The following is a 27,815-nucleotide window of genomic DNA, read 5'->3' as shown; positions in this document are numbered from 1 at the left end:
ATTCAGACAAATATACAGCTCACATCCAAAATATAGTCTTTTTATATTAGTATATGATGTCCAGAAACAATTCATCTTACTCTGTCCCCCAACAATATATGTGCAATGATTAAAATGTAACCCACCACGCAACAGAGAGCTGCCTAAGCAAATGACATCAGTTCATTGGAATATTGCTCTCTGAACATGACTATACTCAAGTTGATTGAAGATTTCCTCTTCTGTTTCTGGAGTAAGCTGGATATTATCTTTGATTGGAGACAATGGGTCCGATGATTTTTTACAAGAGGGGAGCTTTTCAGAGTCTCTGAAAAAAAGAAGACAAGCAACCATGTACAATTATGCATGTTGCATTTTCTAATCACAGAACTATAATATGTATGCAAGTATGAAGAAATAGAGGAATGAGCGCAAGGTTGGAACTCAGGAAGCCCAGAGTTTTAATCCCAGTTTTGCCACTGATTTGCTGAATACACTGGGCAAGTTACTTCAACTCTCTTCTCCAGCTGTCCTCTGAGGAAAAAGAAAAGTTACTTATCCTATAGTAACTATAGTTCTTGGAAACGTGTTGTCCATATGTATTCCACCCTTGGTGTCCATGGACCTCTACACTTCAGACTGAAGTCTTTTGACCCACAGTGTCTGTTGGGTTCATGCATCCACCTTAATGGTCCTTGTGCTTCAGTACCAAGGGCATAAAGAGTGGAGCTAGTCCAATTGCAACTCAATTCCTTCACCGCAACAGAATCCAGATGGACTCCATACTAGTGAAGGAGGAGGATGGGTCATGGAATACATATAGACAACATTTGTCAGATAACTCCATTTACTGTCATGCAAGTAGCTTTTCTTCCTTTGAGTGCTTGTCCAAACGTATTACACACTTGGGGATTTACCAACAGTGATATGGTGTGAAAGTGGTATACGTCCTGAGTCTACTTAAAAAAAAAATAAAAAAATTATGTATCAGTTCTGACAAAAGGAAGCATCAGACCCTCGCCGCATCTACCAAGAAGTAATGTTTATTGACAGTAGGGATTGAACCTCGAGTAGTTGCTTTGCAGATGTCTGACAGGGGTATGCTTTGTAAGGAGGCTGAAGAAGGTGCCAGAGCCCTAGTGGAGTGAGCCCTTAATCTGAGCTGGGGGAGCTAAACTAACTAATTTGTACCAGAACTCAAAACCACTTGGATAGTCTCCGTGCCGACGACTGACTCCTCATTCTGTCAGCAAATGCTACAAATAACTTAGGGGAAGATCAAAAGGATTTGGGCCTCTCCAAATTAAAGGATAGGGCCCTATAAACATGCCCTACAAGCACAAAGCCTCGTCTCTCCTTTATTAGAATGTGGTTCAGGGAAGAATATTGGCAGATGGTTTAAATGGAAGTCCATAACTACTTCTGATAAGAACCGTGGCCACTGGGAGCTGCGGACAGTCAATGTGAACAAAATGTCTCGCGGCCCGCCAGCAGATTACCCTGATGGGCCACGTGCTGAAGGCTGCCAACCCCTGTAGTACTGCATTATACGAAAGCACACTAGGGAGCACACCAGCAGGCTCTAGACTGACATTGGGAGAAAAGAGGCAAAGCCTCATGTCTGTAGAGACAAGTGGGAATATTTTTCCACTGTGTGCCTGTACATACAGTGATCAAAAACCCCCAAACCTTCTTCTCACACCTTCAGGGTATATTCAGAGTACAGAAATGCTGTTATTTCTCCACACAATTACAAAGGGGCTAGGGAGAAAACCAGGGCAGGTGGGGGGAGAAAATAAATTAAATTAATCTTTGGAGTGAAGAGTTAAAGCAACTCACCTTCTAAATTGGAAGTTTTTCCAGAGATCACGGATTGTGACCTGCAGTCCTGGCTTATTTTCAGCATTGTGATGATTTTTCTTCTGTGCACTTAGTAGTTTCTTGCTTAACCCACTGACTTTAGCTGGCATCAGTGGCTTGAGTTTTGTCACAACATGTGATCTTACAAAATTGGATCTCTGTAAACCAGGAACCTGTGGGTATAAATACTAAATCATTATAAAGCTCTGGCAGAAATGATCATGAGCAAACAATATGGGCTATGCTGTACAATTGTATTTATTTTACGCAAGGGTTAAAATAAATAAAATTGTTTTGCTGGAGAATGTAAGTAGTGTTTGCTTGTGCATACAGAAAGGCACTCAACTTGCTTTGAGGACATCAAGAGATGAAGAATCCACCCCTTCCCTTGCTAGTTAATCACCCTCACGGTTAAAAAAATTCTGCCTAATTTCTCATTTGTTATACATATATTTTTATTTCTAATTGCTGCCTTCTCTTGCTACTGAACCATGATGGACTTTTAGCCAAAGTTGCCCTCTTTCTCCATTGTGAATCATACCTTTTGATCAGCTAATAAAAAACTCTTCTTAAAGAGCTCTCAATTTTCATTCACATTTTTCTCCTAATAATTTTTCCTCAGCTTTGGGATATTAGCCCTTTTGAAGCAGCAAGTATATATTTTTGGGGCCAGAACTGTCCTCTGGCTATTCTGACTATAATTAGGGCATGATCACTGGTCCCTACACAACCACTCACTTCCAGTCCAGTGATTAATTAATCTTTATCCGTCATAATGAGGGCCAAAATAGTTCTCACACAAGGTATTTCCCTCAGTTTGAATTAGAAAATCACCTATTTTTAGAAACTAATGATGTTTTACTAGTGTCAGACAAATGAATTACTGAATGTTATGCTTGTGACAGAGCAATGAAAATAATTTAAAGCTTTGAGCACTAGGATTTTTAGAATTCATCTATAACAACTTTCTTTCTTCCCAATTCTTTCACTTTCATTTGAGTTCCCTATCAAAAAATACACAAATCTGATCAGTCCTGTAAAATGATAATTTAATATTCACAAGGAGGAATATCTAAACTGTTCAAGAGACTGATATTCAGGACTACATATATGTAATTGCATACAAATAAACTGTATTAAAAAAGTTATTCAGGTTTCAAAGTCATGTGGCAAACGGTATTAGAAGAAGGGTGTAAGAATATTTTATGGAACTGGAAGGTATCAGGGATTATCAATTTGTCCATCCTGAAGATCCCCCCCCCCCCCCCCAAAAATCAATAAAAAATTGTTTTTAAGCAACAAGGATGCAAAATTGCTTTGAAAAGTATAACAGTGGTGTTATACAAACTCTACTTTCAGCCCAACCACAGCAGAATAGTGGTAATATCTTAACACCCTCATAATGGGACTGATTTTTTCATAAATTCATGGTCTTACACCATACTCATCCTCATTAATTAGGTTTTGTCTCTGTTCACTGATCAGTAAAACATTACTGTACCACCAACACCAAGGGACCCTGAGTTTCCTGAAACTTTTTGGATATGTTAGATCAAAGGTACTTATGTGGCTTCTGCACAATCTTTAATGCATTTATCCTCATAACAGTTCTGAGAGACAAGGGAGTATTACTGCCCCTGTTCTACAGATGGGAAACTGAGGCACATAGAGATTAAGTCACACAGGAAATCTGGAAGAATAGAATTGAACCCAGATCTCCCAACTCCCAGGCTAGTGCCCTAACCATTCCACAACCTGCACTCTCCTCAAAGAGCCATATGTCATTCTAATGAAAAGTACACATCAAAATTTTGAAAAAAGCAAGAAACAGATAGAGAATATTTCAGAAGGAAAAGTTAAAATTTCTTTACATGGAAAGCAACCCAATAACCACAAGGTGTCACTATTATTACAAGGAGTGCATGCAACACTGCTGTGGATACTTGTGATTTTTTAATCTTTATAAAACAGTTCCTTACTAAAAATTAGTGAAAACTATGGCTATGTCTATTCTAGCTGAAGATACCTTGTGAGTACTTTTCTGGCTGGGGTGGAGGGTGTGCAGGGGAAGAAAAACATATATGGTCTTGTTCACACTTATCAGTAAAACCAGGCAAAGCTCTGTTTATCGATTGCTTGTCTGTTCATTTACAATGTAGCTGTAATTTGTAATATACATAGGAACTTAAGGTTCTTTAAACCAGTTAAAATCTTAGAAATGTCCTGGACTTTAGTGAAGGAACATGGTAAACAAAATGTGGTTAAAATCCCACAGCAAACTATGGTCATGTTAATGGTTCTAACCAGGGTTTATAACCAGGTCCCCTGTTTCAGTTGCATTTGTAGTATGAATGAGCATCAGGAATGACAAGTTAGAGAAGTGCTGTCATGCCTTCTCTGGTTAGCATATAATAGTGCCTGAGACCCAACCTGACTAAAGTCTTACAACGAGTGAGTGTAGTGGTTTACCCAAGACTTTGGCCTTCAAAATTCAGTGGATCATACATTAAAATTGAAGAAAGGTTATACCTTGCTCCTTAGCAGTGTATGCTTTCTTTCAGTACATACAGTGGAAAATGGGGCAGAGCTTTGAGAACTTGGATCATCACCTTGCTTTAGTCTGGAGTCAGATTCCTTTGGGACAAAAAAATATTTTACATCATTTAGGTTTTAAAACTGACTTTTTCATAACAAAACAATTTACATATTATGTATGTGTACACACACACACACACACACACACTTATTCAGTTTACAACATTTTTCAACATTTTAAAAGCTTCCCTGAGAGCCTCTGCTTGTTTTCACTGAGCAATACTGTATAAATATATGCACATTGAAAGGGACTTCTTCAGTCACTGGTAAAAGCAGATTCAGAAATCTAAACGCATTAGTCGTCTTAATCTTACTCTTTGCATGAGCAGCAATGGAAAAACTGAAAATATAAACTAAAAAACTAGGAATTATTTTGGGGGAAGTTTTATAGCCTGCATAATAGAGGTCAGACTAGATCACAGTGGTCTCTCCTGGCTTAGAATCTGAGAGTCTATGAAAATAAAAGGACTGACTCAAAGAGCCAAATGTCAAACTAATATGCCAATCCATGCTGCATGGACATGTCCACCATACAGACAAGTAGCTTTTGTCATTAGAAATTAACCTATTCATAGGGCATTATTTTGAAGAGGAAAGTCAGATGGATCACTACTTTAATTAGTGTGACCTGTTTGCAAACGCCTGAGACAGTACTGAAAATATTACCCTAAACCCGGATGAATTAGCCCACATTACCAGTACAGCTGAATTGAAACAAAGCTAATTTTCTTACTTCTGCTTCCGAGTCTTTGTTAGACACCTGCGATATTCTTGAGAAGTCCAAGCTGCTTTCTGATAGCTCACTAGACCCCTGAGACTGCGAAGAACACTCCATTTCCAGTAAGGGGGAGGATTCTTCATCTGACTCATCACCTCCTGCATTGCTGACAGTATGTAATCTAGATATCTCACAACCCTGGGACACCCTTTGACTGTTTCTCTGTCGGTGAAACTGCTGTAACAGCAGCACGCCAGGAGATGGGCTGGGTGTCCCAGGACTCTCTCCAAGGCTTCCAGACCAACTGAAACAACTTCTCTGTGTTTCCACAGGGGATGATGAGATAGTTCTTGTAAACTTCCCAGTCTCCGAACACTGAGGAACAGGATCTTCTGTTATACTTTTAGTTACTTGGGCCTGACAATCCAACTTGACATCCTGTGATGGTTGGGCAGTTTCATTCTTTGTTGTACAATCAACCATAGTGGTGGCATGGCAGAAAAACCTAACATACATAAAATGAAAGATACAAGGGATAAAGAGGTGGAGGGAAAAAAAAGTTATCAGTTTTTCAAATGAAAGTGTCATTTTCACAATCACAGCAATTTTGTTTTAGAAGTGCTATTTACAGCTTTATAGGTGTTCTAGCTCAATGGAAGCAGCAGTAATACCAGTCACTGTCTGCCCTTGTTTCAGTCATGTTATTAGAACTACACTAATCTGAATTTTGAGGAGAAGCCCCAGTGAGGTTTGCAAACAAATAAGGCCACTGCAGCATCATACTCCTCTCAGACTAACAGGTCTACCTCCTCTCTCATGCCCTGGCCCCAACAATACTAGGTAAGCTGTAAGATGGAGCTACTGACAGCCAACCCTCATTCTTAGCTAGACCTGCCACCCTAGTGTTGCAGAGATAGTGGGGACGGGCAGGCTAACCGTTTTTGTGGTTAAGACATGAGGTGAGACCTTGGTTCAATTCCCAACTTTGTTGTAGACTTGTGTGTGACCGTGAGCAAGACACTAGGACCCCGACCCTGCAAACATTTATGTACATGCTTAACTTCAAAGATGCAAATAGCTCCATTGACTTCAATGGGACTACCCATGCTTAAAGTTATGCACATGTGTAAATGTTTTCAGGAGTAGGGCCTTAATCTTTCTGTGCTACAATTCTCTACTTGTAAAATGAGAATAATACTTCTCTAATGCCCTGTGAAATATGATATCATTAATGAATGTAAGTAGCTCAGACATTTTGCTAATAGGAGCCATATACCTACTTAACTGATGGATAACTTTGTATGAGATTACTACAGGAGTGAGCTAGAATTCATCCAGCACTTTCAACTTTGGCAGTTACTACTAGGGACTGTTGCCACAGCCTCATTTAAGCTCTCTCTGAAACAGAGCTCCACCTTGGGGGAAAACAACTGGCAAATCCTGGTTTCTGGGGTGAGATGTCAAAGCTGGATGCTGTGCAATTCTAGCTCTTGTACAGCCTAGCAGAGCCACAGGACCTCATTGATACATGTTTTAAGAACTTTTTCTGAAACATGTTCTCCAACATTTAAGTGAAGTAATACAATTTATAAGTTAAAATGGTTTGCTTTGATATCAACTATGCATAATAGTCTTCTCATTTTAGGTGCCTCTCTTTGAAAAAGCTCATAATCAAGTAGATAGTGCATATGCTCTTCCAGGATGAATTGCTTCTATCCCGGGTATAACACTGCAGCTATTTTTAGAATAGCTATTGCATAATCTGGAAATTAAATACCATCAGTTGCTAATAAACTTTTATATCTATAGAGTATTATAGCATGGAAGACTGACAGAAGAAAAATAATTCTGTTTTACAGAAGTCTTGCAGTACTCTGCAGTTACAGTAAAAACTAGACACTTAACGATATGCCCCTAATAAGTTAGCCTCACTTCCCCTTCTTTTCCAGGATTAACAGGAAGAAATAAGCATACAAATACGGCAAGAAAGCCCAGCATCAGATGTGTAATGCCAGTTCACTGCAGCCACACATTGTCTACTTTAAGAAATGTATGCAAATAGGTGCAAACAAGCCTCAGAAAGTCAGACTGATTAGGTTCTGGATGTAGCCTGCATCCATGAAACCTAGATGGGAGACTTTATATCCTCCTAAACTACTCAGCACACTCAAGCCGATGGAAGACAAGAGTGGAAGTTGGATTGGCGTCAATATTCCGTTAACCTTACATATAAAAAACACAATCTTAAAATGAAGGAATTTAAACAATATGAAACCAAAGTCAATTGGGATTTTCCACTCTTCTACAGAATGAATTCATAAAAAAGAGCTGAAACACATTCAAACAACATTGCATCACTAAATGCAGTTAATACACATCACGGTCTTCACACTAAGCCCAGTGCTTAAGGAGGAAGCATGGTTCAGTAGATAGGACACTGGATGAAGAGTCAGGAGACCTGGGTTCTGTTTCTGGTTTCACTCCTCCTCTGCTCTGACCTTGGGGAAGTCACTTTACCTTTTGTTCAATGGTTTCTGCTCCCACCTTTTGTACATCTATTGACATTGTAAGCTCTTTGAGGGTGGGAACTGTCTCTCACTATGCGTCTGTACCATGCCTAATATAAGGGGTCTCTGATCTCCATTGGGAGTTTTGAGGCACTTTTGTAATACACATAATGAACAGTAAAAGTAGGAAAACTGCAATGTTAAACTCTTAGTATTTCATAAGAATTTAATCTTGACATTTTTAATATTATATTACTCATTAAAACGGTGATTTAAACATGCCTGCTTCTAGTCCCTGGAACAACAATAGCACCGCTCTCTTCATTTTTCCTCTGCAGAAAGGAAGCAAATTTGTTCCTGACTTTAGGTTGGGTGTTTGAGCTCTCTTTACTGAAAGAGTCCCCTGAAGCATGAATCGATGACACTGCAGAGACACACTTCTGTGGCTCACCATCTTCACTGTTTTCTTTCTTGGGCTTTTTTGCTTTTGAAAACGAATACTGACTCAACAGATCTCCATCCGACATCTCTTCTAAACAGAAAGAATACAGTTCTCATTAAGTTTAATATCACTGTAGAAATGCCCTGTAGAATGAACTCTCCCAGCTGGTAAGAAATGAGCTGAATTGAACATTATGCCATTTACTATTGTAACAAACCTGAAATGCTGTTAATTTCAGAATGGTGTAGACATTTAGGAGATTATGGTATTTAACACAAATGTTGGCCAGTAAATTTATACTTGTAAGAACACGTACTAGACAAGTAATGCACTACCAAGTGGCCTGTTTCACAAATTGTATTAGGATAAAATTCCAAAATTACTACTACTACTGCTCATTTATAAAAACACTGCACATGCAGACTATTTTCTCAGAGTAAGAAGCAATACCTGCTTCACTGAGTATATAAACAGAGAGACGGGGACAACAGTTTAGAAAAAGGAGGGCACGAGGAAACCATTAGTGAGGAAAACAAGATAGAAAGGATCACTGAAAGAAACGGTACTGAAGAGAAAAAGAGGTCATGTGCTTGGATAACAAATACTGAAAGCCTGTTCCAAGCATGACAGGGGGTCTAAAACCAAGAAATGGACAAAGTAAGCAATAGAGACAGCACTGAGAGAAGTACATGGAGCTAATAAGGGCTGAGACTTAAACAGGGCAAGATTATGTAAGGCCTTGAAAGTTAGGATAAGGATCTTGAGTTTGAAACAGTAAGCAAAAACAGACCAGTAAAAAGGTGCAAGTGGAGAGTAAATCTACCTAGGAAGCAGAATTTGTGATAACCCAGAGATGAGAGAAGCTGGAGGGAAGAATGTCACAGTAGTCAAGGCAAGAAATGACAAAGGCTTAGCAGAGGCATGGACAGGAAGAGGCTGAAGCTGTGATAAATGAGGGTGAGTGGGGTAGCTCCCTTTTATGGGCACCCAGCCATCCAGTAACTATAAAAACCCTCTTAGTAGCTGTTCTCTAATTGCTCTACCTGTAAAGGGTTAAAAAGTCTCACTGCTATGCACAGGTAAAAGGAAGCGAGTTTGCACCTGGCCAAAAGTGCCAATGGGAAGGCTAGAACTTTTTAAAATTGAAACAAGGCTCCCCTTTTGTCTGTCTGTGGTTGTTTTCTAGGGGAGAAGCAGACAGGGCAGAGCTATGCTGCAAGAAGGATGGGGCCAGGTATGAAAAATCCTTGGTATCATATCTAGAAACTACTCATTTGAAACCCCAGATATGTAAGTAGATCAGGAAATGTCTAGGAAAACGTGATTAGGTTTATCTCTTTATGGCTTGTGACTGCTCTGTGCTAACCCTGGGTGCTTTTGTTTTGTTGTAACCTTTAAGCTGGACCACAAGAGAGCTATTCTTGATGCTTAATCCTTGTGGTTACTTTTTTTTTAAATCTAGCAATAGCTAAGAGGTTTGTGCACGTTTAGTTAGCTGGTGGCAACAGCTGATTTCCTTTGTTTTCCCTTCTCAGCCCTTCCCCAGAGGGGAGTGAAAGGGCTTGAGGGTACCCCCTGGAAAGGAATTCCTAAGTGTGCCTTTCTGGGCTCTTAAAGGGGCTCTGCACTTGGGTGCTGGCAGCATTTACCATTCCAAGGTCAGAGAGAAGCTGTAATCTTGGGAGTTTACTACAAGCCTGGAGTGGCCAGTATTCATTTTTAGAATCCTTGCAGGCCCCCACCTTCTGCACATGAAGTGTTAGAATGGGGAATCAGCCTTGACAGAAGCAGAGGAGACAACTCCACTGAAGACACCAGATAGACCAGGGGTGGCCAACCTGTGGCTCTGGAGCCACATGTGGCTCTTCAGAAGTTAATATGCAGCTCCTTGTATAGGCACCGACTCCAGGGCTGGAGCTACAGGCGCCAACTTTCCAATGTGCTGGAGGGCGCTCACTGCTCAACCCCTGGCTCTGCCTCAGGCCCTGTACCCACTCCACCCCTTCCCCTAAGCCTGCCATACCCTTGCTTCTCCACCATCCCCCTCCTCAGAGCCTCCTGCACGCCACAAAACAGCTGATTGGAGGTGCAGGGAAGGAGAGGGTGGCACCCATCAGCCGGCTGCCAGTGGGTGCTGGGAAGGGGGAGCTGCTGACGTATTACTGTGGCTCTTTAGCCATGTACATTGGTAAATTCTGGCTCCTTCTCAGGCTCAGGTTGGCCACCCCTGAGATAGACCAAGCAGAGTAAGAACAGAGAAGTGCCACTTTCACTTAGCTAGCAATAACTCATCAGTTACCTTGGTAAGGGTAGCTTCAGTGGAACAGAGGGCAGAAGCCAGATTGAAGAATATAATGGGAAAACTGGAAGACAGAGCATCTAGGCAGTGGGAATAGACAGAATGCTCAAGGAACTTGGATATGGAAAGTAAGAAGGAGGAGCATATACAATATTTTTGAGAACTCCTCTGCCTGCATCCCACCCTGTGACTGGTGGGATATTTTCTAGTGCCTTATGAGCCATTATAAAAACAAACAAAACAAACCATATAATTTGAAATAGATTTTTAAAAATAATTTTAAGCAATGTAATTAAAAATTTGGCAGAATGAGATTTCTAACAAAACGGCTAAACTTTTGAAAGTCCAAAAGCAAATCAGATGAAACCTAAAACTTCAATATATAATCAAAACTCCAATTGTTACTTAGTTTTAGTATTTTGTCTCCTCGGTCTTGCAACACGTTTAAACACACAAACACACACACACTTAAAATTCTTCATATAAAAATATACTGGAGATGGAGTTCTCAACCTCAAGCCTTCAACTCAACTAAAAAAAAAAAGGGTCTCCTTTTTTCCCTTTCTGTCCTGATAATTTTTGTGTAGACACACATACCACTTCTTGATCTTTTGACTAGTAGTTCCTTGCTTGGAAGTTTCAGGCCTTTGATACTAATTATTTTCTCAATGCCTTTGGTAGTTGATTTCTCTAGCAAACGAGTGGTACATGTGGTAATGTCTGTATTATGACCAGGCTTGTAGTCTCTTCTCCAAATGCTGTTTACACAGTATGGCTTCTGACTACCAGCTCTATCATTCCAGCCGCGACTTCTTGGCCGTGAAGGCTACAAAAAATAAAAAAGAACAAAACATGTGTTGGAGAGAAATTTATTAAACCTAGGATTCCCCACTTTAGTGTATCAGGATGATTTGACATTTATACAACAGCTATAACAGACCGATCTGCTCTTCATTCACATTTTATTCTCATTTCCACATTTTCAAATTCTTCCCATATAAATTAATTTTTGTGTTGCCACATCCTTTTTCCTTCAAGTGTGGTGTGATTGACTGCTAGTCTAAGACAGATATAAAGAGGCAGAACAATCAAAACAATTTAAATTTCTGTTATGAAAACAATTAGAGGAAATATTTTGTATTGAGTTAAATACAGCAAACGTGACATCCCAATAAATTTTTAGAGTTATATTTGAACCAGTTACTTCCATAGGTAAGCCTTTAATTAATCCTTTCTGAACCGATATGGAAATAGATGTTAAAAAGTCAGATGGTTTGAAGCAGCTTAAGATTTTTAGTTTGTGCAGGACAACTAGAAGTATAAAGACTTAAGTAATACTCCAAGTAAAGTGATGCTGTTTTTCCTCTCTGGACACCCAGGTACAAATTTTTATTAGGATAAAAATAAGTGCAGGGATTCCAGTGTACTCCTCAGAATACATACAGCCAAGTCATAAAAACCACTAAAAATGTGGTACAATAATATGTGCTGAAGAGTTTCCCAGGAGTGGAAAAAGGGCATCTCAGCTAAGGAAGGAAGAGCATTGGCAGAAAAAAGAAAAGTTGGAGAGAAAAGTTGACAAAATGCCATCTTCCTTTCCACTACCATTTGGTCCCTCACTTTCACAAGCAATACATTTCTACATCAAAATGAAGAATATAAACACAGATTTATTTTGCATATTCCCAATGTATGATACTTTCCCTTCATTTACTCAGACCAGGTGATTCTGGCCACCCTACATCAGTTGTAGATGTCACATGACAAAAGATGCCAATGAAGATCATCTGTTCTGGATGTTCTAACCAATCTATTTCCTTGTCTGTCCACCATCCCTTGTAAACTGAAGAAGTATGTTTCCTTTGACCAAAACAAGGTCAGTAGGCCCCTTTTCAGCATTTATAGTGTGCAAATGCCATTTCTTAACTTTCTAAGTACCTCCTGATGACAAGTTATCTCAGAAATATAATGCATAATGATTGTGGAAAGATTTTTGCACCACAAGCAAGAACTTTAATCCAGGGATTGAAAATTCCTGGTATATTCAGATCTCAACTAGCACCAGAAAAGCTTGACTGGTCCACGGAACCATAAGGTTTGCTATCTCACCAACAATTAGAGCAAAGAACTACAGTTATGCACACCATAGAAAGCTGGGAACATTATAAAGCAGATTCTAGTTCTGGCAGTGCATAAAACAATGCACCCTGAAACTACCTCATTTGATTTACTATCTTTCTTCCCCTTATAACAGTGGTTCCCAAACTTTAACAGCCCGCAAACCCCTTTCACTAAATTGTGAAATCTCATGAATCCCCTCCTAAAAATGAATATTTCCAGGGATTTAAGTTTAAATTTCCTCTGCACTCCACGGGGCTCCTGCTGCTGGACCCCGTTGACTGCCCTGCCGTCAACTGAGCTCGGGCTGCAGGTCCCGCAGAACGCCGGGGCTTGGGCTGCCAGACCCAATTGCCCAGCCCCACTCTCCCTGGGGCTTGGGCTGCCAGCCCCGAGCAGAGTGCTACAGTTCAGGCTCCTGGCTCCCCCACTCACAGGGGCAGGGCTCAGGCTGCCAGCCCCAACTGCCCTTCCCCGCTCTCCCTGAGGCTCAGACGGTCTACGCTGCAACTGGGTCCCACCGGCTGCCTCCAATGCCCGGGGTCCTCTGGCCGCCATTAGTGAAATTTTTCTGCAAACCCCCTCTAATGTTCTGCGAACCCCCAGGGGTTCGCGAACCGCAGTTTGGGAACCACTGCCTTATAACTTGAATTGTAAAATGTTTGCAACAGCTACCATCACAAGAATTGGTATATTTGAAAGGGTTTATTTAGGGATGCCGATTAATCACAGTTAACTCACGCGATTAACTCAAAAAAATTAATTGCGATTAATCACACTGTTAAACAATAGAATACCAATTGAAATGTATTACATATTTTTGGATGTTTTTCTACATTTTCGAATATGTTGATTTCTATTACAAAGAATATAAAGTGTACAGTGCTCACTTTACATTATTTTTTATTACAAATATTTGCACTGTAAAAATGATAACCAAAAGTAATAGTATTTTTCAAAAAGAAAAGGAGTACTTGTGGCACCTTAGAGACTAACCAATTTATTTGAGCATAAGCTTTCGTGAGCTACAGCTCACTTCATCGGATACATAAAGTGGAAAATGCAGAGAGGATTTTTTATACACACAGACCATGAAAAAATGGGTGTTTATCACTTCAAAAGGTTTTCTCTCCCCCCACCCCACTCTCCTGCTGGTAATAGCTTTTGCGAATACAGACTAACACAGCTGCTACTCTGAAACCAGTATTTTTCAATTCACCTCATATAAGTACTGTAGTCAGTGGCGTGGCCAGGTGGAGAAAACAGGGGGAGCGGAGATAAAAAAAGGTGCCACCCACTAGTACTCACCTGGTGGTGCTCTGGATCTTGGGCGGTGGGTCAGGCAGCGCTCCGGGTCTTGGGTGGTGCTCCGGGTCTTCAGCAGCGCCTCAGCGTCAGGTCCTTCACTCGCTCCGGTCTTCGGTGGCACTGAAGGACCCCCCCCACCACCGCAATGCCGCCAAAGACCGGAGCGAGTGAAGGACCCGACGCTGAAGCGCTGCTGAATACCCGGAGCGCTGCCGGGTGAGTAAAAATTTAAAAGGCGCCAAAGAATTAAAAAGACGCCACTTCTGCTCAGCGGGGGAGCAGCCGCTGCCCCGCTCCCCCACAGCTACACGACTGACTGTAGTGCAATCTCTTGATCATGAAAGTGAAACTTACACATGTAGATTTTATTTTGTTACATAACTGCACTCAAAAACAAAACAATGTAAACTTTAAAGCCTACAAGGCCACTCAGTCCTACTTCTTGTTCAGCCAATCGCTAAGACAAACAAGTTTGTTTACATTTATGGGAGATACTGCTCCCTGCTTCTTATTTACAATGTCACCTGAAAGCGAAAACAGGCATTCACATGGCACTGTTGGAGCCGGCCTTGCAAGGTATTTACGTGCCAGATATGCTATACATTCGTATGCCCCTTCGTGCTTCGGCCACCATTCCAGAGGACATGCTTCCACACTAATGATGTTCATTAAAAAAATGTGTTAATTAAATTTGTGACTGAACTCCTTGGGGGAGAATTGTATGTCTCCTGTTCTGTTTTACCTGCATTCTGCCATATATTTCATGTTATAGCCATCTCGGATGATGACCCAGCACATGTTCTTTTTAAGTACACTTTCGCAGCAAATTTGACAAAACGTAAAGAATGTACCAGTGTGAGATTATTGAAGATAGCTTCAGCACTCGACCCAAAATTTAAGAATCTGAAGTGCCTTACAAAAGCTGAGAGGGACGGGGTGTGGAGCATACTTTCAGAAGTCTTAAAAGAGCAACACTCCAATGTGGAAACTACAGAACTTGAAGCACCAATAGAGAAAATCAACCTTCTGCTGGTGGCATCTGACTCAGATGATGAAAATGAACATGCATCAGGCCGCTCTGCTTTGGATCGTTATCGAGCAGAACCCATCATCAGCATGGACGCATGTCCTGTGGAATGATGGTAGAAGCCTGAAGGGACATATGAATCTTTAGCGCATCTTGCAAGGCCGGCTCCAATAGTCCCATGCGAATGGCAGTTTTCACTTTCAGGTGACATTGTAAACAAGAAGCAGGCAGCGTTATCTCCTGCAAATGTAAACAAACATGATTGTCTGAGCAATTGGCTGAAGAAGAAGGAGGACTGAGTGGCCTTGTAGGCTCTAAAGTTTTACATTGTTTTATTTTTGAATGCAGTTATTTTTTTACATAATTCTACACTTGTATGTTCAACTTTCATGATAAAGAGATTGCACTACCGTTCTTGTATTAGATGAATTGAAAAATACTATTTCTTGTGTTTCTTTACAGTGCAAATACTTGTAATCAAAATGAATATAAAGTAATCACTGTACACTTTGTATTGTGTTGTAACTGAAATCAATATATTTGAAAATGTAGAAAACATCCAAAAATATTTAAATAAATGGTATTCTATTATTGTTTAACAGCGTGATTATTTTTTTCAATCGCTTGACAGCCCTAGTTTTATTGTTATATGAGCTGAAGGGTTAAATCCCAGAATTCAAAAAGCACATTATTCTAGTTCTTGTCATTTATGAGCGGTCAATCAGCTGCTAAAGTCATATTCAAACTGAAGAGGGGGGAAAAAAAAAGATAGTGACAAAAAAGACTTTTTTAAAAGTGAGTTTCATTTGATTTATTGAAGCCATTTTTTCTGTATTTTTTAAAACCTTCCACTAGTGGAAAAAAAGTTTTCACCTTCAAAAGAACCTAAAATGGCTCATAATTAAGTGAAGAAAGTAGTACAGAAACAGTACCTGATATCTTTCCCCACAACTTCATTTCATGAGGGTTCTTGAACCCAGAAAACTGTTAATAGTCCAAATTCAGGAAAGCCTTTAAACAGATGCTGAACTCCCACTGATTTCAAAGGGTTGCAAGCACAGATTTAAGTGCTTTCCTGAATCAGGGCCAGTCAATGACAGAATGGGCATTAAATTGTTATATATTACTGGGAGAGGAAATCACAAAAGTTACTAATAAATATGAACTTTAAGCTTTTGGGAACTACTGAGAGGTTTTTAAAAATATTTGCAAAAATTGTTTCAAAAAATGCAGTGTCACACACATTTCAGAATCTAGAAACACTTTTCAAAGCACTAGTCTTTGACCAGTGATCAAGGGGCAGGGGAAATAACCCCCAAATTTGTATTCTGTTGCTGCTTGAGACTCACTATTATTCCAGACTCCTTCTGTACTATATACAACTGTCAGAACACCAGACCAGCTGTAGGTAACATTCAGCCATACTTTCCCTTGCAATTCCAAAGGTATTTCAAAATCCTATGTTGAATGTTTTAAAAATGTTACCTGTGAAGCCTCAGGGTTGTAGTCATCAATTTGTTCCATTGTATGGATATCTTTATTGCCAAGAGCAATTTGAAAAGCAGTATCATCACCAATATGTCTAAGTCAATCAAATTAAGGGGATATACATCTGAATATTTGTATTATAAATACAAAATAGTATGACAAATTACAACTCGTACTCTAATTTCTATATTAAAATGTTATTAGAATAATCCAAAAAGTTAGTGTCCAAAGAAGAATATATACTGCTGCACACGCTGCTCTCCCCTGACCTTGTTCTGTAGTAGCATCTGGCAGTCCTGGGATGTGTGGGTAAGTCACAAAACAGTACAAAAAAGAAAAAAAAAAAAGAAAAAAAAAAAAAGGAAGTTGTTAGTTACTACTAGGGAGAGCCAGCAGGAGAAATAATGATGGCCCAAGAAAATGAAAGTCTCTGTCAGTCACGCCCCACAGCAGCTTGGTGGGCGTTTCAAAGTTGGGAGCTAGTTCTTAATGACTCCCTCCCTTCATACTTGGATTTCTTATTTCACCATGCTGGGAGTTATAAAAGGAAGACAGAGGATGGGGAAATGCCCCCGCTCTCACAGGTAAATAATCCCCACACAGGTTAGGCAAATGACAGAAAGGGTCCTAAGTGTTGATGGGAAAGTTACAATGTGTATTATCTTAACACCACCCACAGTAGTCACTGTCTCAAAGAAGTCAAGACAGTTCTTTAAAAAAACAAAAACAAACTAAATTCAGTCTAAAGTTAAGCCAAGGAACATTTTCTTTAAAAAGCATATTTGTGATTTTAGAACCAAGGGTATTTCCAATTACTGGAAGATTTTTCCTTCTGATGAGAGCAATGCTTTAAAAAGTTAAAGAAAGAGACTTACTAACTTTTGATAGGCTGACTGATCAAACAAAAGCCTCCTGTAGAACAATGGAGAAAATTACAAAGGAAAGGAGGAGAGGAAAACCACTGTGCTACACCATTTCCCACATAATATGCTAGTGCAGAAAGGATACCGCCCTGCATAAAGTAGTGTTTCTGGATCAATGCTGTCATCATAAGCATTCAGAGGAACAAGCTTCCTCTTGACTGGGTCAAAAACCAATTGATAAAGGAAAGTATTATTGGCTCGAATAAATCCCTCTATGTACTCTTCCGATACAGTTATATTCATCTTCAGGTACTGCCCAATTTTCTTAATAACCTGTCAATAACAACAAAAATATTGCTTCATCATCACTTCCAACCAAAGGAGATGCAATACCATGCACATCTTCAAAAGTAGTATTCCAGATATTCTTGAGGAGATACTCTGTGACTATATGAAATGTTGTTTTGAGCACAGGGCAGAAGGAGTGGAAGAAACACAGCAGAACATACATACATACATAGAGAAATTTTATATCCAGATATCCTAGAAGGAGTACTCTGTGACTACATGGAAAGCTGGTGTTAGCACAGTGCAGAAGGAATGGGTGGAGGAGGAATGTAATAGAACAGCCTTCACACAAACACACACACTTTAAATTAGCAAACAAAACCTACATTTAGTGACAGTTAAGGTTGTGGCAGGACACATTCTATCCGTCCAAAACCTTAAAAGCAGGGAAATAAGAAATTAATAGAGAGGGACTTGTGCATTCCTTTCCACCTTCATATTCTCAGCCACATTATTAATAACTCCCTCCAACTCTCCATAAGGCTTTCATTTCCATCTCTAACAGATACCATTAGCAATACGTACCCCATCTTCATTAATGTTTTGCATTAGAGTACAAGTTTGATGAAGCTGAGGTATAACTAAATGTATCTTTTATTCTAGTTCACCCTTCTCTCTTCCACCTTCAAACACACAAAGCTAAAAATTATTATATATGACAAAAGAAAGGCTCTTAAGCTTTCAGAAGTCCTTTGTTATTTATTTTTAATCAACAAGAATACTGACTTAATATTTAAATAGTTTCTCCAATATATATATTGGATTTAGGTACTTTTTTGGTGGTTCCTTTGAATTCGTTAATTGGTAGTTAAGTTTTGAGACAAGTTTCTTGAGAAGGATGCATTTTAGTATATGGGCAAAGTTTTACCCTCAAAGAAACTCATTTTTTTTCTGTTTAGAACACCAAACATATTTTGGAAGTATGTTTTCTGCATTCATTCCAATTACTTTTGAGTGTAATTCACTGCAATGAGAAATCTGAATGCTGTTTCACACACCGTTGGATCAGTATGCTTATTGCCCGATGCCAACTCTGTCCACATATTTATTCAAGTGACACCATCATAGGACCTAATCACATTAGCCACGCCATCATGGCCTCATTCACCTGCACATCTACCAGTGTGATTATGCCATCATGTGTCAGCAATGCCCCTCTGCCATGTACATTGGCCAAACAGGACAGTCTCTACGCAAAAGAATAAACGGACACAAATCTAACATCAGGAATCATAACATTCAAAAACCAGTAGGAGAACACTTCAACCTCTCTAATCACTCAGTGACAGACTTAAAGGTGGCAATTTTGCAACAGAAAAGATTCAATAACAGACTCCAAGGAGAAGCTGCTGAACTTGAATTAATATGCAAACTAGATACCATTAACTTAGGTTTGAACAGAGACTGGGAATGGCTCAGTCATTACACTAATTGAACCTATTTCCCCATGTTAAGTATCCTCACACCTTCTTGTAAACTGTCTGAAATAAGCCATCTTGATTAGCACTTCAAAAGTTTTTTCCCCCCTGCTGATAATAGCTCCTCTTAATTAGCCTCTTACAGTTGGTATGGGTACTTCCACCTTTTCATGTTCTCTGTATGTACAAACATCTTCTTACTATATGTTCCATTCTATGCATCCGATGAAGTGGGCTGTAGCCCACAAAAGCTTATGCTCTAATAAATTTGTTAGTCTCTAAGGTGCCACAAGTACTCCTGTTCTTTCTGCGGATACAGACTAACACAGCTGCTACTCTGAAACCTGTCCTTATTGCTTAGTTACTGGCTTACGATATTTACAGCTGAAATGCTTCCCATGAGATATTAGTGAACAGCAGCTTTTCAGGTGCAAATTTCAGTATTTAGCTAAGATAGGTACACTTAGTTTTTTTTTTTTTTTTTTAAAATACTAGTTTGCTTAAACAGTGGAAACTGATTAAACAATGGAAAAATCTACAAGATTTCCTTCTGATATTAAGAAAGCTTGATGAGCAAGTCAAATAGGTTAGATACATGCGCTACCAATAAATTTGTGAAATAGAGAAGAATAACACTTCTTAAATCCTCAAAGATCCACATCGAGCAGAGCACTTAAGCAAGTGCTTAACTTTAAGCAAATGGGTAGTTCAGCTGAAGTTAACAGAACTCTGGTTTGCTAGATTAGGGCTACTAGCAATTGTGCCTTCAAAATAACATGAGGTTCCATGTTTATCATTCCTTAAGAACGCTCTTCTTCCATATTGCCCACAAGAAATTAATATATAAATATGAAGAAAATACAATTGCAAGCTAAAAATCTATTCTCTGGATCTCTCAATGTGCCAGGTTTGTTTTCGGTGTAAGCTCTGTGGGGAAAGAACTATCTTCATTTTTATGTCTTGTACAGTGTCAAACACATTGTTTACCCATGAAAATGATAAAAAATAAGCAGACGTGAATACACATAGGGAGCAGAGTAAGAAGATGTCACTTCTTCCATCAATCATTCTTCCACAGAAGAACCACATTATGTAGTTGAATCTAGCACAGTCTGAAACCAATTTAAAAGTTGTGGGCTGGTTTTCTGGGAATGACACACCAGGAGTAAATAAATGATAGCATGAAGGACAATCCTTTAGGCTTGGAAAAACCTGTCCACATGCACTACATATTCTTGAAGAATCATAATAAATCAGTATTCGTTTTATTTAGGTGTTGAGAAACAGTGCTCCAATGCTGTTTTATTAACGAAATACACCATTCTCCAACATCAGTGAAATACTTCCTTTGATCGTTTCCTCAAAATGCAGGTAGTTAAGGAGAATACCCTTCATGACATCCAACCCCTCAGATTAAAAAAAAAAAAAAGTGAGTGATATATAAAGGTTTTAGAAATCCTAAAATATAAATCTGAGCATACATTACCTTAATAATATCAGGATTACTGGCTAGTTTTAATAGCTTGCATGCCTTAGCTAACCCAATTCCATGAAGTGATGGAAGGTAGTCACAACCAGAAAGGATGCACATGTAACGGAATTTCTCTTCAGTAAATACATCCCCAAGCTGTTTACACCTTCCTAGTCGAGCCTGATCGATCTCTAGTCCATTTCCAAACTTGTCAATTTTCAGAAACACCTTGAGATAAGAGAGCAAGTAGTAACATTAATTCTCATCTCATTGTATTTTATGCACATTGGTGAACTCAAGGGTGTTCCCCCTCAAACATTTATTACATTAATAGCTTGTGATGTTTGCCTTGCCTATTACATTTGCTTTCAGAAGACTAAATTCTAGAAGGTACAGTGTGGCCTGCCAGAAACTCCACAGCCAGTAGAGGAAGCATGTGTTAGAGTGTGTTTTGAAAGGAGCCAAGGAACAAAGGACAGCTTGCTACACAGGCCTTCTGCAAAAAAGCCACGGATAGGATAGTCTCAGATGGGTTCTAAGAGTCAAGTGTTGTGGTCAAAAAGTTGTGCGTAGGCTTCCTGATCCAGCAGTGGCATCTGAGCATACATCTATTTGCAGATTCCCGCTTCTAGAATATGGACACACATTAATACTAATTATTATGGGGGTTGTTGTTTTTTGCTTGTTTCGGTTCATATTCAAGAACAGGAGCATCTTTGGTGCAGGTATTTTGCTTTCTCTGTTTGGAAATCACGTACTACATTGTGGACACTACTAAAAATAAATATTTATTAGTTTGTGGCACTTAATGGAGAAACAAGGTTGAATTTGACCCTTAACCTCTGTGTCTCAGTTTCCCTATCTGTGACAAGACAATAGCTGTACTTACATACTTCACAAGTGTGTATGGACAATTAGTTTGTACAATGCTTTGAAGATGTAAAGTGAGATGTAAGGGCTATTTATATTTATTACCTTTTTACACCCAAAAGCCAGAAGATCCGAGTCCTCTGTAATTATAGCTTGTACTATGCCAGTCTTATTAAGATAGGCCAACTGAGCATCAGCTTCATATGGAGCAACAACACAATCAACTCCTTGGGCACGGGCAGCCTGTACACAAACAAGTATAAGAACAATATAAGAACTGAACACTATTATTACTGGACTGCAGCAGCATCTAGGCTGCGGTCAGATGTAGGCCTTATTTTGCTAGGCATCGTGGATACAATTTTCAAATGTGCCTAAGTGTCTTAGTAACATTCTTCATTTTCAGAAATGACTTAAATACTAAGGAGCCTAAGTCCCATTGACTTTCAATAACACTTAGGCTCCTAAGTCACTTTTGAAAATAGAAGTTAAGCAGTTCTGAAAATTTTACCCTGTGTAAGCATATAGTAACAACAGTCAATACTTAAAAAAATCTTAGTCTTGTAACCCCAAACTTGAAAATCACTGTGTTGGGACACTGCCCATTGAAATCCATGGGGCTCCACTCACGCAGACCCATTTGAAGGATCTAGCCATAAAAGTTTAAAAATAAATAATTTCAGTTTAAAAACCAAACATTTGCTAATAAATAACATTTCCTACATTGGCCTCCAACGCTATCCACATCCATTTGATCTGACCACAACGGTTTATGCTCCCATTCCAACCAGTTTTTCTGTTCAAAGAAAGAACATCTGAACAAACAGAAGACTGCTAAAACTCTGCTATGACTGAGAACTTCAAAGATCGATTTCCTGGGCCATTTTTTAAGTGATCCATAATTTTCCTATATATAGTTGTTTGCTAACAATTAAAAATACAAAACTGTACTATTTCCTCCCTGTCATTTATTTATGCCAGACTGAGGAACCCAAGCCACAAGTGGCTCTTTAATGTGTCTCCTGCAGCTTTTTGCAGCACATGATGTTAAAAACAGTGTGATTTAATTATTAACCAGTTTAAGTAAAAGAATCCTGATTGGCTAATATGTTATTGACAAAATAATAATACTTGGTCAGTCATTTTGCTGTGAGAATAATAAGATTTCCCATGTCATACTGTTTAAATATGACTATATAGTACTATAGTAAATGAAACAATGAATTCACGCTACTGTGGCTCTTTTGGGTAATACCGATCGCTAATTTGGCTCCTGAATCACTGAGGTCTGAGTATCACTGATTTAATGCTAAATGTCAAATATGGAGTACACTCAATGGTTTAGTTAAAATTGCAAAGATACCTGTGAATGATTGTCACGTGCCAATTCAAAGACGTCTGGCATAATGAAAAGCAGAGTGGAATACGGTAGATTTATCTGTCTGCTGTGCTGAACAGCCAAAAATGTGCCTAACACATACATCAGGACATCTTGCATGATTATATGTTGAGAGACAAGTTTCATGTAAATATGGGCAAGGAAAAGCAATGAGCAAGATATAAACATAGTGGAGAAGCTGCCAACAAAAACTGTAGATGTCATTTGCAAACCTACTATATATATATATAACAACTTACCTTAATAACTTCATGAGCCATCGCATGGGTAACATTGACACTGCGCCCAAAACAGTCTCTGGCTTCTGATAACTTCCCCTCACGAAGCAATTGTTTCCCCTTCAGAAGATTAGCCTGTCGTTTCCTACAGGGTAATAAAACAAAAAAAAACAAACACCTCCCTCAATATATATTATTATTATTCCACATTTACATACTACCATAGTTTGCATGACACTTCATGAAGGATTAAGATGGACATGGTTTCTTCTCCAAAAAGGTCAAACTATGTTACACAAAAGAAGAACATGAAGATATGAAAAGGTATAGGAAAAAGGGGTGCAAACAGATACAAATAATGACAAGTCATTTTGTAGTAATGCTTATAAATAGTAACACATTGAGGTAGAGACTGAGGAAGAAGCAGGCAGCACAGGAGTTGAGATGAACAGTGCAAAGTAGGGCAGAAGAAGAGGGTTTTAAAGATGGTTTCAAGGAGAATGAAAATGTTTCACACAAGAGGTTTGTGAGAGAGTTGTGTTTCCTTCCAGAGTGAGTCCAATACCACAAATTGACTATTTCCCAGGTTTAAAGAGGCAAAGACCTCATGAGACTTAAAACTCCTTGGGGCAGGGACCATCTGTTTGTTCTGCATTTGAACAGCACATAGCACAATGGGGTCCTGGTCCATGACTATGGCTCCTAGATACTACCAGAGTGCAAATAAATAATGAAAATTGCTAACCTAGCAATATTTGCAAAAATTCAGGACAAAATTTAATGACATCAGCTCACAAGATAATAGCACTATCAAATCAGAATCTGAACCCAAAACCCAGGCCCGAATCAAATCTTAATGTAATGCAGATTGAACAACAGCCCGTTGACCCATTACTAATAATTAAGGCTAAGTTTCAGTCATGGGTATTTTTAGTAAAAGTCATGGACAGGCCACGGGCAGTAAACAAAAATTCACGAGCCCATAACCGGTCCATGACTTTTACTAAAAATACCCCTGACTAAAACTTGGGGGGTGCCGCAGATACTGGAGAAGGGGGCGCAGGTGCTCGGGGGGGGTGAGTCACGGCCTGGGGAAGCAATGCAGGTGCTGCGGGGGAGGGCGCAGGCAGGCTCCCTTCCCAGTCCTAGCTCAACATGCTGCCTCCACTCCGCCCCAAGCTCCAGTTATGCAGCTCCCATTTGCTGGGAACCATGGCCAATGGGAGTTGCGGGGGCGATGCCTGACTGTTGGCAGAGGTAGCATGTGGAGCTAGGGGAGCTGAGGGAGAGGAGTCCCCGCAGCTAAGCAATGGCCCCAACCCCAAGCCCCATACCTAAACTCCTGTTGCTGGGGGCCCCGAGACTGCCCCAGTAACAGCCAGCGCAACTGACCCAGGGGCTGCCCGAACTGTTCAGGCAGCTCCTGGGCCAGCTGCACAGGGCTACTGGAGAAGTCACGGAATCAGTGACAAACATGGAGCCTTACGAATAATAACCAACTACCTGTACTGGCAATAAAATAATTCTACACTTCTGATCTCATTGCACAAACCAGAGGTATAACTACAGAAGGTGTTTCAACTTACAAGTTACTGAAAAGCTATTGCTCAAAATATCTGCTTTTCCCCCCCCATTTATAAAATATTCCAGTTTTTAAAAGAGAAGTTCTATTCTAAAAAAACCAAAACTCTCAACAGTATTTTGGTCCTCAGTGTTGAAATAATCATTACATCACACTGTAAGAAGCGTAGAAACTAAAGCAATCTTTGATAAGCCCAGCAAAATTACCAGTTTAAAAAATATGAAGCATAAGCACACAACTGGTATAATTTGTCTGCAAGTTGATCATTACTTACTCTCTTCGAGCTTTTTCCACTTCCTTTTTAGAAGGCAGGGTACATCCATCAAATACTAGAACTGGCTTGATCCCAAATGACAAGAGCATATCAACAAGTTTCAAGCAGAAGACTACATATCTGTAAGAATATATATATATTTTCATATTACGAAGCATGAAAATATCCATTGCTTGAGAATGAAACTTAAACCTTAAGACTACCACATATTTCTAACTTGCAGGAAAAACAAAAAAAAGTTGATGATAATTAGCATTCAAGGCTGTCAGTGGGTTAAAAACCTTTTTTAAAAAAATGAAGAATAGTACACACATTTTTTCTATGAAGGAGTCCTCCTTATGTCCTGTCTCCGGTGAAGCCCAGTCCACTATGAACATTATCATCTGTTATGCTGTTTATTCTTCTTTACAAATAATTGTGTGTCCAAAGAATAAGTTACACTTCACTGAAGTGCCAAATTGTACAGCATTTTGTAAACTATAGGACAGATCATCTCCCTGACGCCTGTGAGCTGAATACATGATGCTCAAACAGAGTGGGGATGCATATTGCATTATCCTTTCCTGAAACTCTGCAGATGACCTTCTGGTGGAGCTTTATGGTGATTAAGGGGTGATGAAAGTGCTTACCATCTATGTTTGCCACAGTCATCACTCCAGATGGCGGATAAATACTGGGATGCCTGTGCTAAAATGAAAACTACGTAAAGCATCATTAAACTTGGGAATTGGGATCTGTGCCTATATATACCCCCTCCCAGAAAAAGGAGAGGTTATTATGATCAAGAGCAGGGTATGACCTTGCCACAGAGCAGAACTAAGAACAGCCCTCAGATGGCAGGGAAGACAAAGCAGCAGCCCACCTTCACTGGTCCCCAAGCCCATCTTTTCTGGAGAAAAAGATTCGTGAGAGATTCTAAGATTAAAGATTCCCATGTTTCTTCAGTCCCCCAATCTCCTCGGTATTTCTATGGAAATGTACAATTTGGTCCAGTATGTGTATATAGGGATTATTTCACTTTTACAGATCTAGTTGCCTGTGGCTGAAAAGCAGCAGCCTTTACACAGAACTGAAGGCTATATTATTAAATATAATATTATTATTATTTTTGACAGTCATCTAATATTTTTCAAGTCTTAACTGACCACACAGTTTTTTCTAACACATAATATGGGAAAGTAGAGAGCAGCTTTTACAGTGTTATAGCTAGAAACACTTCTTCTGGTGAGATAGACACTGGAATAGCTGGATCATCAAAAATTGGACCAAAAGGAAGTGCTGTAATATTTATGAAAGTGGGGCAGGTCACATCAGAGCACGACAGAGGTTTCGACCAACACCCAAAATAAATCAAGCTTAGCCCAAACTGCCTAATTTTGACTCATTTCCAGTTTAAAAAAAAAACCACTTACTTAAATAGATATTTCAACCTAAAACAAAAGCTTACCTCCAACTCTCCCAGAAGGTTTGTGAATCTTGTAAACAAATTCAAAAGCAGGCATATTTCTTTGGGATTCATTATGAGCAATGAACAATATATAATAAATAATATATGTTGTGCAGGGTACTTTTGTGCAGGAAGAGGTTGATCTCATTCACAATATGGGGTGCCAGAATTACTTAACATTGTTATGTCATTCTGCCACATAAGATTGTTTATGAGCTGTCATTTTTGTACCAGAGGACATACTGCCAGTGGCACAAGCTGCATTATAGCTGGGACACTTTTCATTTTCATACAGTAAAATATAGATGTTATTCATGAAGGGCACATTGAAAACACCTCTCCTGTCTGATTTTTAAAAAACTTACTCTTGATATAAGCAACACCAAAGACTGGGGGCGGGGGGGATCTTTTTTTTCCAATGTTTACTTTGTGTATCTGACAGCGATTTGTATATGTAGACTCACTTTTGCTATTTCTCCATTTGTGCATGGTTATAAAACCACAAAAATGAAACCCAGTCAGTTTTTTTTAAACATAAGAGAGTTAAAAGCAGTTTCAAGTTGGCAGTGTCCCCTTACTTTGTTAAAAGGCTGAGAAACTCACAAAAATAGGTTAGGGAAAGCTTACTGGTCAGTGGGTTCTCCTTTGGCTAGCTTTTCAGCACAAGCATAGGCTCCTTTGTGCAGCCAGCAGTAAGTATCCACAGCTACCACTTGCCCTTTGTATTTCTTCACATGGGTGGGTTCCGCTGCCTCTTTGATAAACTGGAGCAGGCCGTGGATTCCCATGGTGCTGCTTAAACTGGAATCAGGAAAGAGGGAAAATGTGACACAAAACACGTTTGCTCGCCCTGCACGAGGTTTTCATCTTTGCACAGGGCCGATCGCAGGAGATGGCGGGCAGGCGAGGCAGGGAAAGAAAAGCACCTGGGACCAGTGCAGCCTGCGACTGGCAAGAGAGCCACGGAGCACAGGGAGACCCGAGCTTCGGCCTCCTGCCCCAGCGCACGCAGGCCCGGGAACGACAGCCACGCTGCGCCCGGGGGGGGGGGGGAGCCGGGGCCCCAAGCCCTGCCTCGATCCCGGCCCCGTGTAGCCCCCCTTCATCAGCCCTGGGGCACCCTCCTCCCTCCCCCGACGGCTCGCCCCGTCCTCGGCACCTGGGGCTGTTCGGAGGAGCCGCGAGACGCTCCCTTCTTCCGGCTGGGCTGGCTCCGGCCGCTCAGCCGCCGGGCGCGCGGGAGCCCGGAGCACTTTCAAGCAGCGCGCGCTCCTGGCCTCGAGGCTCCGCTCCGCCCCGCCCCCGGAGCCGCTCGAGCGCGGCCTGGCGACAGACGGCCCCTCCCAGCATGCCGGGCGCGGCGGAGCGTTGCAGGCTGGGATATGTAGTCCGCAGGGGGCGGGGTCCTGCTGCCCGGCAGGCGGCAGGACCCCGGCCGGCTCGGGTACGGGCGGGGGCGCTGGGCTCCGGCCCTCCCGTGATGAGGGAAGGGCCGGCAGCTGGGGCCGGGTTGTCAGGCGCCCGCCAGCCCCTAGGCTCGCCCGGGTGCAGGGAGGAGCGGAGCGTCCCGCGGCCGGGGCGTAG

General features: G+C 40.4%; 1 protein-coding gene across 2 annotated transcripts; it reads right to left on the bottom strand.

The window, feature by feature from the left end:
* Window positions 1–27,517, bottom strand: EXO1 (exonuclease 1). 2 transcript variants are annotated; one of them, XM_073335265.1, is made up of 14 exons: window positions 27,391–27,517; window positions 26,859–27,032; window positions 24,785–24,904; window positions 22,950–23,073; window positions 21,417–21,554; window positions 20,457–20,669; window positions 17,350–17,537; window positions 16,339–16,435; window positions 10,998–11,226; window positions 7,942–8,191; window positions 5,168–5,657; window positions 4,369–4,473; window positions 1,819–2,012; window positions 1–307 (listed from the first exon to the last, which is right to left on the bottom strand). In XM_073335265.1, exons 2-14 carry the CDS (start codon window positions 27,017–27,019, stop codon window positions 163–165), a joined length of 2,454 nt encoding a protein of 817 aa, XP_073191366.1. In that variant the 5' UTR covers window positions 27,020–27,032; window positions 27,391–27,517; the 3' UTR covers window positions 1–162. The 2 variants fall into 2 exon arrangements, with proteins under 2 accessions (XP_073191366.1, XP_073191368.1); XM_073335267.1 differs by lacking the exon at window positions 27,391–27,517 and having other exon boundaries at window positions 26,835–26,910.
* Between the last annotated feature and the right edge of the window lie 298 nt (window positions 27,518–27,815).

This window comes from Lepidochelys kempii, chromosome 3 (genome assembly GCF_965140285.1).
Source record: "Lepidochelys kempii isolate rLepKem1 chromosome 3, rLepKem1.hap1, whole genome shotgun sequence".
In the NCBI taxonomy this organism is placed as follows: Eukaryota; Metazoa; Chordata; order Testudines; family Cheloniidae; genus Lepidochelys; species Lepidochelys kempii.
The sequence above is the reverse complement of the archived record's forward strand: the minus strand, read 5'-3'. Positions and strand labels throughout refer to the sequence as shown.

What these genes read in the sequence shown, in the direction of transcription:
- EXO1 (XM_073335265.1), bottom strand. Translation starts at nt 27,019, where the DNA reads ATGGGAATCCACGGCCTGCTCCAGTTTATCAAAGAGGCAGCGGAACCC. An exon ending in ACAAAGACTCGGAAGCAGAA is followed by an intron (nt 4,474 to 5,167) that starts GTAAGAAAATTA and finishes TTTGTCCCAAAG; the next exon opens with GAATCTGACTCCAGACTAAA. An exon ending in ATACACTGCTAAGGAGCAAG is followed by an intron (nt 2,013 to 4,368) that starts GTATAACCTTTC and finishes TTATACCCACAG; the next exon opens with GTTCCTGGTTTACAGAGATC.